The sequence below is a fragment of the Micropterus dolomieu genome, linkage group LG20 (genome assembly GCF_021292245.1).
Source record: "Micropterus dolomieu isolate WLL.071019.BEF.003 ecotype Adirondacks linkage group LG20, ASM2129224v1, whole genome shotgun sequence".
Taxonomy (NCBI): Eukaryota; Metazoa; Chordata; class Actinopteri; order Centrarchiformes; family Centrarchidae; genus Micropterus; species Micropterus dolomieu.
Genome location: NC_060169.1, coordinates 22531107 through 22548933, shown reverse-complemented (window position 1 = coordinate 22548933; position 17827 = coordinate 22531107). Strand labels below are relative to the sequence as shown.

Below are 17827 nucleotides of genomic sequence, written 5' to 3'. Positions count from 1 at the left end.
GTGCATCTCTGTTTCTGCCAGCTTGTCCATTTCGGCCTGTGTATAGGTATTTACGCGTGTTAGTGTGTTTTGTGTTGCTCCAGACAAACAAGAACATCTGGTATGTGCACAATATGGAAGTTCTGATCCCATTTTGATGGGAAAAGACAGAAACACACACAAACAGATGCACACATTTTTTGTTAGCATTTGGTTGACTAGATTGTGACCTAGTATACTTGTGTGCGTGTGTGTGTGTGAAAGAAAGTGTGTATTCTCAGTGATAAGGTTAATAAATCAATAGCCATTGCTATCTAAGAAACAATTACTGCCTGCTTTCATGTTTGCCACACACACACACACACAGTGCTACGTGCCCTGTATCTATTTGAGTAGCTTTAGGAGTAAACTGTGTAAAGTGTTTCTTGAGGAGAGAGTAGCAGAAGATGAAAGATGGAGGAGAGGGGAGAAGTACAGGGGGAGTCTGTAAATGAGGAATGGGGTGGAGAGGAGAGGAGTGGAGGGTTGAGAAGCCATAGCATGGCACACTGGAGGATCCTTAAACCTTGATGGTTTTTTATTCTTTTGCTTGGTGTTTCGGCTTTTACATGTGGTGCTGTACTGGAATGCCTTTGGTGCAGCTGTGTTTGTTTTTGTTTATCGTTCTGCATAATTTGTGTTTTTGTTTTCTCAATTTAAATCTACTTTGGTTGGCTCTTACAGGCTTCCTTTAAATTTAGTCAGCTTTTTTTGGCTTTAGCCAGTGCTAGCCATCCTCACTCAGCTCATTTTAGCTGTTATAAGCTGCTTTTATTTAGTTCTGGCTGACTTTGGTTAACTCTGGTTTGTTTTTATACTCTGCAGTTACATGTACAGTATAGCTTTATCTGATGTGTTGCACATTAGCTTAGCTTTTGGCAGCTTTATTATTAATTTACTGCCTTTTTAATCTCTATGAACTTCGCACTTAAAAGCTGTTCATGAATTCTTTAAAACTTAGCCGGCTATATAGAGTCTGTCCATCTGTGTGTCTATACAAGTATATCTCCTGTGAAATATGTTCATACATGTACATGCAAGTATTCAGCAGCGACTGACACGCAGTGGGAATGTTGGGTGTCAGAAGCGCTGCTTAAAAGGCATAGATAAAAGTAAAGGTGGTGGAAGAGTGTATAAGCAGTCACTCTGTACACCAGATCATATCACACCTAATACTAGTTGTCAGCAAAGACATGTATACTGACCGGCCAATCTTATTTTAACCATACAATAGCTTAACACAAATAGCTAATCAGCCAATCACATGGCAGCAACTCAATGCATTTAGGCATGTAGACGTGGTCAAGACAAATTGCCAAAGTTCAAACTGAGCATCATAGTGGGGAAGAAAGTGAATTTATTGACTTTAAACGTGACATAGTTGTTGGTGCCAGAAGGACTGGTCTGAGTATTTCAGAAACTGCTGATCTACTGGGATTTTCACGCACAACTAGGGTTTATAGAGAATGGTCCGAAATATCCAGTGAATGGCAGTTACGTGGACGAAAATGCCTTGTTGATGTCAAAGGTCAGAGGAGAATGGGCAGACTGGTTCGAGATGACAGAAAGGCAATAGTAACTCAAATAACCACTTGTTACAGCCAAGGTATGCAGAATACCATCTATGAACACACAACATGTTGAACCTTGAAGCAGATGAGCTACAACAGCAGAAGACCACACCAGGTGCCACTCCTGTCAGCTAAGAACAGGAAACTGAGGCTACAATTTACACAGGGTCACCAAAATTAGACAATAGAAGATTTGATGAGTGGTCTGGTCTGATGAGTCTTGATTTCAGCTGCAACATTCAGAATTTGGTGTAAATAACATGAAAGCATGGATCCATCCTGCCTTGTACCAATGGTTCAGTCTGGTGGTGGTGGTGTAATGGTGTGGGGGATAGTTTCTTAGCACACTTTGGCCCCCTTAGTACCAACTGAGCATTGTTTAAACGTGACAGCCTACCTGAGTATTGTTGCAGACCGTGTCCATCCCTTTATGACCACAGTGTACCCATCTTCTGATGGCTACTTCCAGCAGGATAATGCACCATGTCACAAAGCTCAAATCATCTCCAACTGGTTTCTTGAACATGTCAATGAGTTCACTGTACTACAGTGGCCTCCACAGTCACCAGATCTCAATCCAATAAGGCACCTTTGGGATGTGGTCGAATGGGAGATTCACCTCATAGTCTCTGAGGAATGTTTCCAACACCTTATTGAAAGTATGCCACAAAGAATTAACACAGTTCTGAAGGCAAAAGAGGGTCCAACCTGGTACTCGCAAGGTGTACCTAATAAAGTGGCCAGTGAGTGTATATTATATGACCACGATTTTTCTAACTTTAAACCAAGTGGTTTTAGTTGGCATGATACTTTAAGCATACATTAGCAGGCATGCAGATTTTGAAGAATACTTCATGCTAACATTCTGTGCGATACACTGAAGAATTGAATCTGTACAGCGTAATGTGCAGCATTAACAGAAATGTTATAAATGCACAGATGACAGATATGTTTATGAAAATATTAGTTTTTTCTACAATGTGTTTTGCTCATTAAAAAAATAACTGCATAGAAGCAGGTTTGTCTATTTTGGTTATGCGTGTGTGTGTGTATTTGTGTGTGCAGGTCCATGTAGTTAATGTACTGTGATATAAACTCTATGTTCATCTATTCAATGTGATGGGAGGACAATATAAAGATTGTACAAGATCTTACATCTGCATGTTTTGATGTGTAGGTTTTGAGTATCTCTCATGGGATTTTAATGAGTGAGCAATGTGATCCCACAGTACATGCTGTTAAAGCAACATCGTACAGTATTCTGTATATGGTTAAATGTGTCTTAGTGTCATGTGTGATGGGAGGCTATTTCTGGTCCAAGATCAGTAGATCACAGCATTGTCAGGATTAAAGGATTAGAGCCATAAAATCTAAATATATACAGTATGTAAATTCAGGCTATTTGCATGAAAGCTTCACATGGCATATGCTATAGTGTCATGGGAGGCTGTGAGGCATGTGTTGCATTATGTTGGAGTTGCATGTGAGGACAGGGGCTTGTTACTCTAGTAACACTTGGCTTGGCACATAACACACGTTTAAGCGGTGCTCAGTGTTTTCTTTTCATGAACACAATCAGTTACACTCTTTCTAAAGGTTTTGGAGATCAGACTAAAAATATCCCAGTGGTATGAATGTACACTCACTCACTCCTGATCTGTTGTCTGAACTTGACAAACATTACAAGGCTACAGGCTAAAAGTGACAAAATCTGTATCTTTGAAATCTGAAGTATGCAAGGCAGGAATAAGGTACGCTTACACACAATTTTATTTCCAGTAGATTGGATTACTACAATGGTTTATTCACAGGGCTTTAAAAAAAGAGAAGCTCTTAAGCAAGTCCAACGTATTCAGAACACCGCTGCCAGGGTTCTCACAAAAACTTGGAAATACAACCATGTTACACCAGTTCGAAAATCCTTACACTGGCTACCAGACACTCTGAGAACTGACTTTAAACTCCTGCTGCTTGTTTACAAATGACTCTTTTGCTCTGGGCCTAAATCTTCATCTTGGATATGCTTGTGCCATATGAACCTCTTAGAACCCTTAGGGCATCTGGAACTAGTCATCTTGCTGTCCCAAGAGTTACAACAAAACACGGTGAAGCAGCATTTTCTTACCATGCAACACAGGCCTGGTTTAACCTCCCAGTTGATTTTAGCCAATCCCCGACTCTGACCACTTTTAAGTCGATGCAAAACAATGGCATATTTTGCCTACTCTACCCAGTAATGTCTAAAAACATCTTAGCTTAGCTTTTAAATAGCCTTAATTCAACTTGTTTTAAATTTAATTAAATGGTGCATCTGAATGTGCGGGTATTTGCTGTGTTCTTTTGTTTTCACTTGATTTAAAAATGCACTAGGTTACTTGATCAATTTTTTAAATGTCTTTGATTGCTTGCCTGTACTTTCAAACAAAGGTAAATTTTTTACCTTTGCAATATTTGTTTGTACCCTGTAAAACACATTGAATTACCCTGGTGTTTGAAATGTACTATACAAATGAAGTTGCCCTGCATTGCCTATATAATTTAATATTAGAAGTTTGATATCCTAATAGTCTAATAAAAATTTTTCCCCGTCTCTCTCTTCCAGCTGAATCTTGTGGTGGTGTAGTCCAAGGACTGAATGGTACCATAGAATCGCCTGGTTTCCCCCACGGCTATCCCAACTACGCCAACTGTACATGGCTGATAATAACAGGGGAGAGGAACCGAATCCAGCTAACCTTCGTCACGCTGGCGTTGGAGGAAGACTTTGATATTGTATCAGTTTATGATGGACAACCGTCGCCTGGCAACTTAAAAATGAGGTTAGAAATGATTCTTTCATTTGAGGTCTGATCTTCTTTCGACCTCCTCTGAACAGAAAGTTGATGTCTGGACAGCAGCATGTTTCTTTGAATACTTATTTCTCCTTGATGGGAAATGACACAGTGACTTTAAGGTCAAAGAACAGTGAGTGTCAGCTTTAATGTGAGTGGATTTTCAGTCCTATCGGATAAATAGTTTAAAAAAGGACACCCATTTTTGTGCATGGGCCACTCTTTTTCACGGTGACAAGAGTAGTTAGCCAAAATAAACCAGAGATTTGACAAAGCAGACACTTTGACATTGCAATAGCTGGATGGCTGTTTCATTGTCTTGTAAAAACTTGCAGTGCTCATATTTTATCTCCCCTTCTGATAGTGAGAGTAATTACACAAACACTGTTGATGCGTGCTCATGATGTATGCTAGGGCTGAACTATTTTTTCTAACAATTTTTTCTGCCAGATATTGCGATTAGATTTGCAAATTTTGCAGAGTTTTGCTATAGTTTAATATAGGGCCGCAGCTAACAATGATTTTAGTATTCGAAGCTTCTATAAATTATTTCAACGATTCATCGATGTATCGTTTAAGAAGTACTTTTGCTTGGCGGGGGTGAAAGGATGGATTAGCATATGCAGGAACCAGGGATTGTCTGAGCTACAGAGAGAGCTGGAGGTGAGTAAAAGGTGCAGCTCCTCGACATCCAGTTAACTCATGACTGTGAGGTTACAACTCACGGCCCAAAAAGGAGAACAACAAACGCACGTTTGTACATTTTCAGCTGAGGTCTGCGGCTTACTTCAGCTCAACAATCAATCATGATTTCAGTTAAATGCTAAAGTTGCTGTTACTATTACCTTGTCTGTGGTGCGCTGGCAGAACACCGGGTGCTTTCTGATCAGGTGACATAATCATCATAATCATTTTACATTGGACGGAGTGTGACATTACAGAGTTGTTTTCTTTATCTTGAAATAATCACATACTTTGGACACTTTCTTATTTGTCCCTCACTATTTTCTCTCTCTTCTTCCACTTTGCAAACAGCACCATTATAATCACGTCGCGTAAGCACGATGTGCGACCGTTATAAATGTCTGTGCGAAACAGTGTGCTGTATAGTTATATGGATTAAACGACGCACTGATGCAAAGAATTTGCGTTGATGCATTTTATTAATCGATTTAATCGATGAATCGTTTCAGCCCTAGTTTAAAATTCACTGCCAGCAGACTCCCGATCGTACGTCAACAATAAACACAGTTAAAACAGACAAAAAAGAAACAATTTAACTACGTAGCCTACTTAACTATCGTAGAAGCATAAAAATCAAGGACAACTAAACAAATAAGCAAAATCTGAATAACTCAGCAAAATCAGACAGGCAAAATGCTCTTATTCTGAAATGCTCCATGTAGGAAATGTAGACCGCACAGAGCGGAGCCAAGCGGGAAGCTTCCGGTCAGCGATCTGATGCGAATGCGGAAATCCCTGAATTATTATTTTAAAATAGACCATAAAGCGGAGTAAGCTTCTGGCCGGGATTATCTATGATTGACAAGTCGTTACCATGGCGGCCTGTCAGATAGTATAAAGGCCACTGGTACCCACGACACTGTGTAAATTTAACCAGCACTGTTGAAAAACCATTTTAGGAGTTGGCTGTTTCACTTTCTCTGGTGAGTACATTTAGTTTTAAGCCTGTTGTTCGTTAGACAAAATTGTCAGCCCTGTTAAAATGACAGTGAACGTGAATTACAGATGCACCAAGCTAAGCAAGCTAGCTAGCTCCGCACACGGCCGGTAGCTCAACCGTCTCGTCCAAATATGGTCACGTCGCTCGCTGGTTGCAAAAACTCAACATGGCGGTGGCCAAAACCGCTGACATGATCATGATGTCATCATGATGACTACGTCCACTTCTTGTATACAGTCTATGAGCGGAGCGGAAAGGACTCACAGAGAGCGGTTATCCCTAGTTGAAGCACACAAAATGACAAATTAACAACATGTTAACAACGTTTAGGCTAAACGCTCAACTGCTAAAACACTTCAGTGTGCGTTGACCCAGGACAAAACCGCGGCACAGCCGCAGCCTGTGTCGGTTCAGCTGGCCCCATTAACCCACGTTTTCCTCCAGTTTCGTTTGTTGTAAAATGCACACGCCCTGTGCCTGCTCTGATTGGTGAGTAGGACCATAACAGGAGGCTCATGGCGCTTGTGATTGGCGAGCAAGTCTGTCACACAAGGATGACAATGGAATGAATTTGCAACTGCATGACTGTATAAAACGAATGAGGTGTATAATTAACCTACATTTTTAATCACTGTCTTCGATTAGCTAATCACGTCGTTCCAAATCGCAATTTCGATTTGAAAACAATTAATCGTTGTGAGCTTGCCTGAGGCTTTGTTCAGAAATCTACTGAAATCTTTAATCCATTATTTAGTCAGAGTAAATGTTATAGCTTCATGGCTGAAAAGCAACCTGTCCAAGAGCAGCAACGTGACATCTCTGTCTGCCCTCAGTCCCTTCTATTAACTCAGCACTCTCTAACGAGGAAAAGCTACGCCTCTTTTCATCTTTTTTTGACTGTAATCCTTCCTCTGAACACATCTTATCTGGAGCATCAGAAACTTTTCTTGCACATTTCTTGGGTTGTTCTGCCATGGGCTCTGCCATATTCTTAGTTGCTGTAGTCTACTCCGTCGCTACGGTTGCAACAGAGCCATGTAGAGATACAGCTGCTCGTCTCTGGCTTTATTGGCATGACTGCATGCAATACAACATTGCCAAAGCATATTAACACAACCGTACAATCATAACAATCAAAATAAACAATAAATAATTCTCAATAGTAAACATTCTCTCCAGTCGACCTTTTTCATGGAGCTCTCATTACCAGAGATCCAGTGCAGGAATGTCGCCACAGACACCGAGATTTACCTGCCGGTGATGGGCTTAGTCACCATTGTGAGAACTTGTTTGGCAAGGGCTTGAATGTAACAGATTTTTATGTGTAACATTTGTATGCAAAAATCCTGCAGTCCAGCTTCAACCACTAACCGATACCAATTTTAAGGATTGGTATCGCGTCTAATCTGGGCATATTGTAATGGATTGTATTAGCTAACATAGCTAATCAAAATTCAGAATCACACACATACGAGGAATTTGACTCTGGATTGTACATTGCTCATGATGTGCTTACTTATACAATAATAAAATAACAAAATCAGACACAGGCGAGATTATAGAGAACACATATTTACACACTATAAACAAAAAAATCGAACCTGCTGACCGTCTGCTGTGTTGTGTAACCTCAGGTTGCTCTTATTGCAGCGCACTGCTCTCCTTATTGACAGCCATGCTCTACCTGCAAGCATTTCCATATTAGAATGTGTGAATGTAAAAAATTTGGTTTCACTTATCCAAGTTGACCAAATACATGGATTTTCCAAGTTCTGACAGTAATACATCTACCCTCTCTTATTAGCACAAACATTCAGTAGCTTCACATCTTTAGTCGGCGCCGACCACAGCTTTTGTGGGTTAAAATGAAGTTGCAGTGTATCACATGAGCTATTGCTAATTAACCTAAATTTTGCGATCAGCTTGATGGCACACCACAGTTAAACTTGGCTGTTGCCGTGTTTTGTGCTCTCTGCAAGCTGGTGTGTGCATTCAGCCAAAGATTGCTTATGAGGTAAAAGAAGCATCAGTGAGGGATTTTGTACTCTCTACAGAGTGAGGCATGTTCTCTCCGGCCAATGGCTTCAAAACAATTTCAGGAGTCACATTCTCCTAGTTTAACTTTTGTTCATATCATATCAATAATTTCAGCTTATCAACTTTATAGTTTTAAATCAGGACCATCTGTATTTGGATCAAGAAAAATAAGATGTGTCAAATTTAGGAGCCTACATGTGTGCTTTCAATGTGTCAGATCAACATTTAGGTAAATGAAAGACGGTGGCTGTCTTTGTCAGATGAATCTGTGCAGTCACTGTTTTCCTATTTTATCTGACTTAGCCGCTGGCTGACTTAATGACGTGAATACAATCTTCAGATAAGACAGGAAACTCTTTTTAGTCTTTGATTCTCGCCATGCAAAGTGTCAACTGGATTCCTCATATTAGCCTGTTTACATCAGAATTATGGCTTGAACCACTACTGGAGTATGACTGATTGAATATTTAGTCTTATCTTCAACAGAAATTATGTAAATGTATTTGCTACATTGCCTTGAGCTTATCAAGTTCAACACTGTAATTTAGGCTGTAGGAGTTTTTGATAAACCATGCGGACCTATGAACCAGCATGCCAGGCTTGTGTGGTTTTACCTACTATGGAACAGTGGGAAGAAATACAGGCCTCCAAAAGGCCTACGGCAAATTAAATGAAAAGGCTGAAACAGTTTGCTGCAAAGGGTAAAGATTGAACTACTTTGTGACACATTAAGGTGCAGACTGAGCAATGGAGTATATTAAATGTAAGATAAGCTGTGCATTTCAAACAGTTCTCCATCTCAGGTAAGGTTGTTAAGCTACTTAATAGCTTAACGTGTAATTGACATAAGAACAATGAGCACAAAACTAAAAAGGAAGTATATATAGGCTTATACATATTCCAAAATCTCTGCAGTCTCTGTGGATGGGAGGCAAACTAATAATCTTTCTTCCGCCTTTTTCAGGATCAATTCAAAAATCAATTCTTTCACAAAAATAACATTGCAGTTGGTGTAGCTGCTAACTATGATGCTATGGAGGAGGAACAGGCAAGGATTTGGATGCTTGGATGTGTAGCAGATTTAAGGAACTGAAAATTGATTTGGAATCAAGTTTTATTAGAATCAAACCCAAATAATGAAAATTGAATCATACAACTACTAACAAGCAGGATTTTTCCTGGCTCAGAATGGGTCTTTGTGGGGTGACTTCCCGCGACAGTAAGCATGATCGGTACATGTACAGTAAAGGCAATGAGTTACCTTACGACCGAAATGTATAGGCTACATTTTCTTGTTATTTCGGACCATTTGATAAACAAAATATATCCACAACCTGGAGGAGTAAAGGTATAAACTGCTACTATAGCTTACCGTTAGTAGCCTATAATATTAACTCCAGTTGAAAAAACAGCAGTTTCATTTTTGTGGCTTGTTTTCAGTCATTAAATTATTGTGCAACAAAAATGCTCCACAAGGCGTTCATTTTCTGATTTGTTTATTCAAATTACTAACTTGTCAGTAATAAAAACTTCACACACAAACGGCTTGTATATTGTAAGAAATAACAGGAAGTCATCTCTCCCATTAGTCAAACCAACCCAGCAGCTGGTTTATAAATCCAGCTCCTGCTGCCTTCTACAGCGGCTATGGATGAGAGCAGAGGTGACTGCTGAAAGTCAAGACGTCGTATTTAAGTTCATGTTCTGCTTGCGCAACAGTTGATAAATGGCTATTAAAACACATTCATAGAAGATTTGAAAGGTTGTGTTTTTTTGTTTTTTTTCAAATTCTGATCATTTTGGTGCTGGTGGTGATTTTCCTTTGACGGTTGCTATAACCTCTTTGAGGGGCATCAAAAATTTCTCTGTGCACGAGTATGTGAGCCTGAAATAATAAATCAAAGACATGGGGCTACAAATAATGATTGTTTTCATTATTGAATCATCTGACAATTCATTTCTCGAATAATCAATTAATCATTTGGTCTATCAAATGTCATTAAATGGTTTGTTTATTTGTTTGTTTTTTTACTTTTAACTGTCCAAAACCCATTCACATTTAATAAGCAACTACCAGAGAATTTTGGCATTTTTTTCTTTTAAAGAATGACTCAACTTTATGGTATTGGGTTGTTGATAGTTTACAATTAATTTTCTGTCATTCGACTTATTTATATTGTTGCAGCTCTTCAAAGATATTTACAATTCTAAAAAAAATGTTCGCAATTTCAAAACACAAACAAGGCTGGAACACATGAGCACACAAAGCAAATGGAACAATGGTGGCCTGATTGTAACATCCACATTCTTTAGATGTGGAAAACCTCACCACACGGTTTTTAATTAACGCCTTAGTATTTTGGCTTGCAAGTTGAATATGGCAACACTGCCAATATGTGTGTTACAGACAATCTCATTAGATTAAACAACACATCTATATTTTTTTCGTTGATCAACACAAATGTGCAGGAATATATAGGTCATGGATGAATTGGCTGGATTAGTATTTGATGAGTTGTAAGACTAATATTGTTGCAGAAACGGCATCTATACAGCTGGCAAACTGTGGGAAGCTTAGTCATAGGGGTCTGCTTGTGTGTAGGAGGCGTGAGCTGGGGATGTACCAAGTTTGAGGTTGGTGAAAACATTATATAGCTGCATTATATGTGTGTGTTTAAGTAGAATATGTTTTTTTATTTTACTTGCTGGAGGAAAATACTGTAGACTGCAGGCTATACTGACTGGTGAGTTTGTGTGGGGGTTTACAGTAACATGCTGACAGGTCTAGCTTTGCAGAGTCCAAGTCACATTTCCCAATGGGGATAATAAAGTATCTCTATCTAAGTAAGGCTTTTTCTTCATTTCATCATCAGGTTTCTGTCTCTAGTTGTTTGCGTCTTATCAAAGCCAAGGCTGCAGTAAACACAATTATATATAAGATATTGATGCCAAATTATGAGCTAAATCAATACAGAGGTAACAATATAAGTCTATTCTATAAGTTCAAGACCGAAATGCTGTATTGATATGGACTCTATAGTGATAAATTGGCCATGTGCTTTTCAGCAGGTTTAAGACCATAATTTCTTTATAAAAGTCAGTTTATCTAAATTACCATGGCTCTGGTAAATTCAGACACATTCCCAAATGTTCATTGTGGCACATGAGTTGCCTTTATGCGCTTGATATTTAAAGATTAGTTTGATGTATGGATAAAGCACATAAAGACTTTGTGTTAAATCAAATCCCCAAACTGAACTCCCCAATCTGCTCAACATGTTGCTTCTCGCATACTGGTTGTGTTAAGACATTTTTTGTAATGTAGGTATTGTTATAGCAGCTCTTTAGGAGAGCTTTAGCACTGTGCTGTTTGTGATCTAGCCTGAATTATTCTACCTGTTTCTCGTGTTTTGGTTCAACAACAAGTCAATAGGACAGAGAATTTTATTCGGGCTTATGTCATGCTCGGCCTCTCTGAAGTGCAGTGTGATCATAGGCTGGCTCAAGAGACTACTTCAAAGCACAGATGTATTAGATTTTTTACCATGTTCATTTCCAAAAAGTCAAGTCCTAGTATATCTAAAATGAGGTTGAACAGCTAAGTACACTGCACACAATCAAAAGAAAGTGATAAAATATATGAAATATGAAAATTAACTGAACATTCACCTAAGATGTTTTTAAGATTGCTTTTTAAATTCTCCTTTCTGTCCACTTCTTTCTTTCTCCCTTAGTAATCTTGCATACTCTGCTGTGGTCAGTTTAAGATCAGTCATGCAGTTTAGTTGAACTGTCATGTCTTTTCAAGGGCAGATAGGCCATCAAGAGTACCGGGAGTTTTCCTGATGGGACCCCGTACAACTGATAAACCACACAGTATTAAAATAGAGACAAAAATCTGCAGTGGAAAATCAATTGGTGTGTGCCTTGATTGACTGCAGTGTGTGCTTACTGGCCCGCTCAACATTAGAACCTAAGTAACGTGGACAAAAAATCATGGATAAAAAACATGATTAGCTTAGAGACTAACCACAAGTCAAATCTTATTCTGGGTTAATGAAACAAAATCTACTAAAATAATAAATGTTAGCCCTGTAATTCTCAACTGTCTACCTTGCCTAATGGTAAAGTCGGTCCCTGACTATTACTACTAAGACTAGTATACTAATAAAGGTCTATTAACATCATAACATTATGTATTAATCTACCATTTTATATTTTACTGATAGTGTCATCTTTTAGTGGTATGCTAACTTAATATCCTAATAGTAATTACTCTATGTAATATATGTTGAGGAGTGAGTGAGTTTCTGCAGCGATAAACAAAGAAGTGTACAAGTCACAAGACAGTTTGTGTACTGGTCATTTTACCTATTTCTCTTGGTGCAGGTAGAAATTGTTGTTCAGATCTTTTCAAATAGAATTTTTATTGAAATGGCCTGTAGAGTGTTTTTTGTTGCCCTCTAGTGGTTGATTTTAGGTATAGGCAGTGTTGTTTTGTTCCATGTGTCTAACCTGGCTCCAGCAATTTGGTGGGTCCAGATTTTATTGTATCAATGATCTATTAACATTTAGATCACAGCTGCATTGTCCAGACAGCCACAAGGCTTGTATATACACTATAATTTATTTATAGTACTCAAGGACTCAGCTGAGGTGATTATTTTACTTAGGAGGAGAGTTAGATAGATGTTTCTAGTTTTTAAAATGTATTTTAATGGCTCATTTCTTGATATACTGTACATCTCAAATTCTCACAAATGCAGGAATAAAAGTTTCTAAAGTCCACCCTTGCCAGGATTTCTTATTTTAGCTTGTCACCTTCATTTTGCATGTACAGTTATTGCTCAGAAATTCAAAATGAGTGCCTCTGATTTTATAGGGGTTAGTCTGGACTCGGCAAAAGACAGAATAACTAAGGCGAGCTTGTCAAGTGCTGCACCTTAGACCCCCGACTGACTGTATGCGTTTGAATATGTTGGCTCCAAGCTTGTTCTGCTGGGAAAGTGGAATTATGAGAGTGTGCTGTCTGCAGGCCCTAACAAAGTGAAGTGACAGCTGCACCAATCATTTCCAGTGCTCTCCAGAACTTCAGCTGTGGCATTACAACAGGGAAGTGAAGTGTACCAGCGACTCACCTGTGCCTGGCCGCTTTGGGCCATTCTCAGTTCACCAGCTGCTGATTCCAAGGAAGGACAAACACATGCAGCATCACTCAATAGCACGTACAAGAGCCAAGTATGAACCAAGTCTGTGTTCATGTGAGAAGTCTGTTTGAAATGTTGAATGTGGGGTGAGGCAGAATTCACAATGCATAAACCTAACTCTCATGAGGTTGTTGCTGCTTATTATTATAAGAATGCCATCACCTTTTCCTGGTTAGGATCAGGTTTTTACTGGGAGAAATTTTTACTGGCCAAATTATCCACAGAGGTCTCATCCTTTCCAAAACAAACGGACCAGGTGAATAAAACTGGTGAAAACACTGAGTAAAGCAGTTTCATGTTAAAAATCAGTGTTTCTCTGACGTTGTTTGGCACACAAGGATGGCCCTGACGGTCAGCAAGCCGAGCTTGCTGCTAAGATTTGTTCAACATGTTTCCTTAATAATTTAAGATCCAGACATCCGATGAATAAAATCCTTCATCGGATTAAAATATGTAAAATCCTTCATCCGGGTTAAAATATATAAGAAATGACTAAGATCCAAAAGTATATAATAAAAATGTGGCTTCAACCTTGACAATTTATGACAGCTTCTGGCAGACAACCACAATGCTGACGCATGCGCAAATGGATATGACACCACTGACAGGCAAACAAATGAAATGCACCGTTACCTTTAGGGATGTTACAAGAACTGATACTCGTTTTGCTAGGTACCACAGATCTATGGAAGATTTTATTGGACATCCTACAGATGATCCTGGGTACTGCAATGGATATTCTTTCAACTCATGAGAGGCAATGTCGCTACCGCCACCTACTGGTGTAGCTCATAAACTGCTCTCACATTTACAGATCTCTGTTTACAGATATCTCTGGTACAAAGTGGAAAATCCCATAAATGCGTAAAAAGGAAGTCACAAATGTAACGTGACCGGCAAATTGACAGGAAATGATCCGCAAATGTGCAAAAACTGTTTTGGGTGTAAAAATAGATCCACAAATGCGTAAATAACACTTGTTCACTGTATGTGAAATTAAAATATGTGTGTAGAGAGTAAATTGTACATATTTGCAAATTGCACTGTATTTTTGTGGATATTATTTGACACAACACAAATGTAAAAATACATGTTTTGGGTAGTGAGATATTTGTGTATGTTTTTTTTTTTTTACAGATCTCTGCAGTACACATTGGACAAAATTCCACAAATGTGTAAAAAGGAAGTTACAAATGTAACATGACCCACAAATTGACAGAAAGCAATCTGCAAATGTGCAAAAACAGTTTTGTGTGTAGAAGTCACTCTGTATTTTTGTGGATATGATTTTACACATCACAAATGTAAAAATACACATTTGTAGAGAGTGAAATATTTGCGCATCATAGTACACATTTGTGGATTGTTTTCTGTGGGTTACAAATACTAAAGTCCAATAAAATCTTCCATACAGATTCAACACATGGAAGATAGCGACAAGTGCAGCAGCAGCGACAGCTCCGCCTCGACTCGAAAGAGAGTCGTGTGTGGAAACGGGATTATTAAGCTAATTAAGGCAGACATTTCCCAGTTTTGATCACCTGAAAATCAACAAAGCTAATGATGCAGTTTGCAGCGCTACGAGCTGAGTCTGTTGCTATAGCGGAGTTAGGGACTGTCTTAAAAATGCAATACAGTCCATTTCAATCATCAATAACTTTTTTGTTTTCACATAAATCTCAAACCACTGCCAATATAGATAGTAACCACCCTTACACATTTCACACCTGTGAATTTTTAAAGAAAAGTAAAAAAGTTATCCATTTAATAATTAGATGCACAGTGCAAGGTTGTAATTTCACTAGCTTGCTCATTTATGAATATATTGACATCAAATCACCTCTCATCTGTCCTGGATATCCTCACACAAGTTTAACAGCTGTAAGTTGTTTTTTGTAATGTTCAAATGTTTTTTATTAAAAGAGTGTATGTTGAAGTATATGGGATATATAATTTTGTTTTTTACCTCAGTATTGGATTGGTATCGATAATTGTGGATAGTATCGACTGCTACAATTTTTGTACTTTTTTGACATCCCTAGTTACCTTGATTAAAACTATGGAGCTCTCTCTTGGCATAATGTAGGTGCACAAGTCAACAAAATATATAATATAGGTCTAGTCTTTTTTTAAACATTTTTAAGCGGAAAAGTTAGATTTTATGTCTTGAAGTGCAGTGAATGTCATAAAAATCAAGATCATTCTCTTCTTAGCTCAGCTCCTCCTGTTAGCACTTCTCTGAATGGTGTAGACATTACTGAGGACAGACAGCATAGTGCTGAAATGAGACAACTGGCCAGCCTTCTTCTCTGCCCTCAGGGTCTCCCTGGTGTGTGTCACTGCGGGCAAAGCTTCAGATCAGCTTGTAAGGCTTCCTCCAGCTGAGCGTCAGTAGCTATTGAATCACACCCACTATGTCCTCTTTACTTATTAGAGTGTAACTTATGTTTTTACATAAATATAAGCACTTATTCCAATTATGCTGCCTGTCTGAGCTCCAAGAGGGCAGTGGTCAGCCGGTTGACCTAAAACCCTCTTCTCCTCTCAGCTTCTGACTGAATGGTGCAAGGCTTGCTGATATGAACGCATCAGGCTGCCCACATGGACAGTGGGATGAAGCCAAGAGGAGCCAACTGCCCTCTCTTTGTTCACAAAGTGCTGCACAGAAGAGACAGTATATATCTTTCAGACCTTGTGTGTAGGGAATGCTGCAATCTCATTTATAGAAGAAGGGCTGACCCGGCCTCTGTGGCCTCTTCTTACCATCCCCAGCTGTGCGTCAGCAGTGGTAATTTTACTCCATCCCACTCACACTGATAGCTGATGTGAAAATATTTATTTCTAAAACTGAAAAGCTTCCCTCGTACAGGATCCACTGCCTTCTCTCTGCCTGTGTCTTAAGGCTGTCCCCGACTAAGGATTTACATAGTCGAATAAGAATTGTAAAGTCTTGCCTATACTTGACTGATAGTCGAATCGCGTGTGTCTGTGTGGTGGCGATTGTGGCGTGGGTAGTGTTGTAGTCAAGACCGCCCAAACCGAGTCCAAGTCAAGACCAAGACCAGAGTTTATGGAGATCGAGACTAGACTTTCAGGAGTTGAGACCAAGTCGAGACCAAGTTCCCCACATTACATGACACACAATAAAATGTGGGACGAGATCATAGGTACTTCTCAAAGTGATCTGAAAGATCCACATTCCCATTAAAACACCCACATCCAAACACTAAGAGCTGAAAACAACGTAAGCATCTTTATTCAACACTCTTTTTCCATGTTTACCATTAACACTAGAGCTGTGTGATCTGTCCAAAAATGTTTTCACAATAAAAATGTGATATCATTCGATATTGATAATTTACACGATAAATGTCAAATCATTATTTCTTTCAAATTTAAACACAAATGGTTAATTGTGGATTTACACATTTCTTTATGGTCAGAACAAACAATTGATGCCAAACAGTGGATTGCTTCACAAATCTGAGGCAGAACATTCAAAACTATTACGATAAAATCCTTTAACAAAAATGCAAGAATTAAACTAAGTAAAATGTGTTTTTCAGTCCCTTTTCCTCAACAAAATAAATATCTTAATAGAAAAATTGAGTGCTAATTCATTTGTGATTCAAATGAATTAAATCAAACATTTATTAACATTTGGAGTGCGTGTAAAGGGGGGCGGGAAGGAGGGACAGTCGTTAACAGTAACAACACATTTTTAATTAGGGTTATTGGTTGCATCTGAAGCACTAAGTTTTACATCCAATCAAAGTTTGGATGTTAGCAAATAAATCAGACAATGCAAAAGCAATTTATTGATATTCCCAAAGTTATGGTCTTGACTGGTCTTGAAATAAAATCCCAAGTCCTCAATGTCCAAGACCAAGACAAGACCGAGTACAAATGAGATCGAGTCTGAGACGAGACTGAGACCATCAAAAAGTGACCAAGACCGGTGTCAAGTACTACAACACTAGGCGTGGGGGTTTATACCCGGTAGCGCCGCTTTGATCTTAAGAAGCTGCAGAGCTGCTGTCTCTGTTTATTAGTAACTTACACTGTGCATTTCCAGCTAAACTGAGGCTTAATGGTGACCATTTTCTCTTTGCTCGCCTGCCATTCAACCTGCCTTGAGCCAAGTTTTGTGTGCGAGCATTTTTTTTATTGAACACAATGTTGTTAACCTGTGAATGGTGATATGAAATGTTAGTGTAGTTTTGGGATTTAAAAATCCCATGCTAACCGGCAAAGTCACACAGAACTCACATTTGAAAGAAAGGTCCCCCATCGTGCAGAATAGGGTCTTACACACCTTCAACAAGCCGGCATCGGTGCTCACACGGCATTGGAGGGTTTATTAACTACCACTCCGCCCTCAATGGTTTTGGATGGCACTCAATGTGGCAGACCCTATGCATGAACGCGCAAACGGAGTGGAAGTACGTAGGGAGAGTTAGTAGCAAGCAGTTTTGGAAA

At 39.0% G+C, this 17827-nt stretch overlaps 1 protein-coding gene across 1 annotated transcript in view; it reads left to right on the top strand.

The window, feature by feature from the left end:
• Window positions 1–3028: 3028 nt before the first annotated feature.
• The window catches only part of LOC123959318 (CUB and sushi domain-containing protein 1-like), a 364541-nt gene continuing 349742 nt past the window's right edge, over window positions 3029–17827 (top strand). The window contains exons 1-3 of the mRNA XM_046033278.1: window positions 3029–3038; window positions 3960–4016; window positions 4192–4408. Of these exons, the coding sequence (XP_045889234.1) occupies window positions 3029–3038; window positions 3960–4016; window positions 4192–4408 (284 nt within the window). The remainder of the gene's footprint in view (window positions 3039–3959; window positions 4017–4191; window positions 4409–17827) is intronic.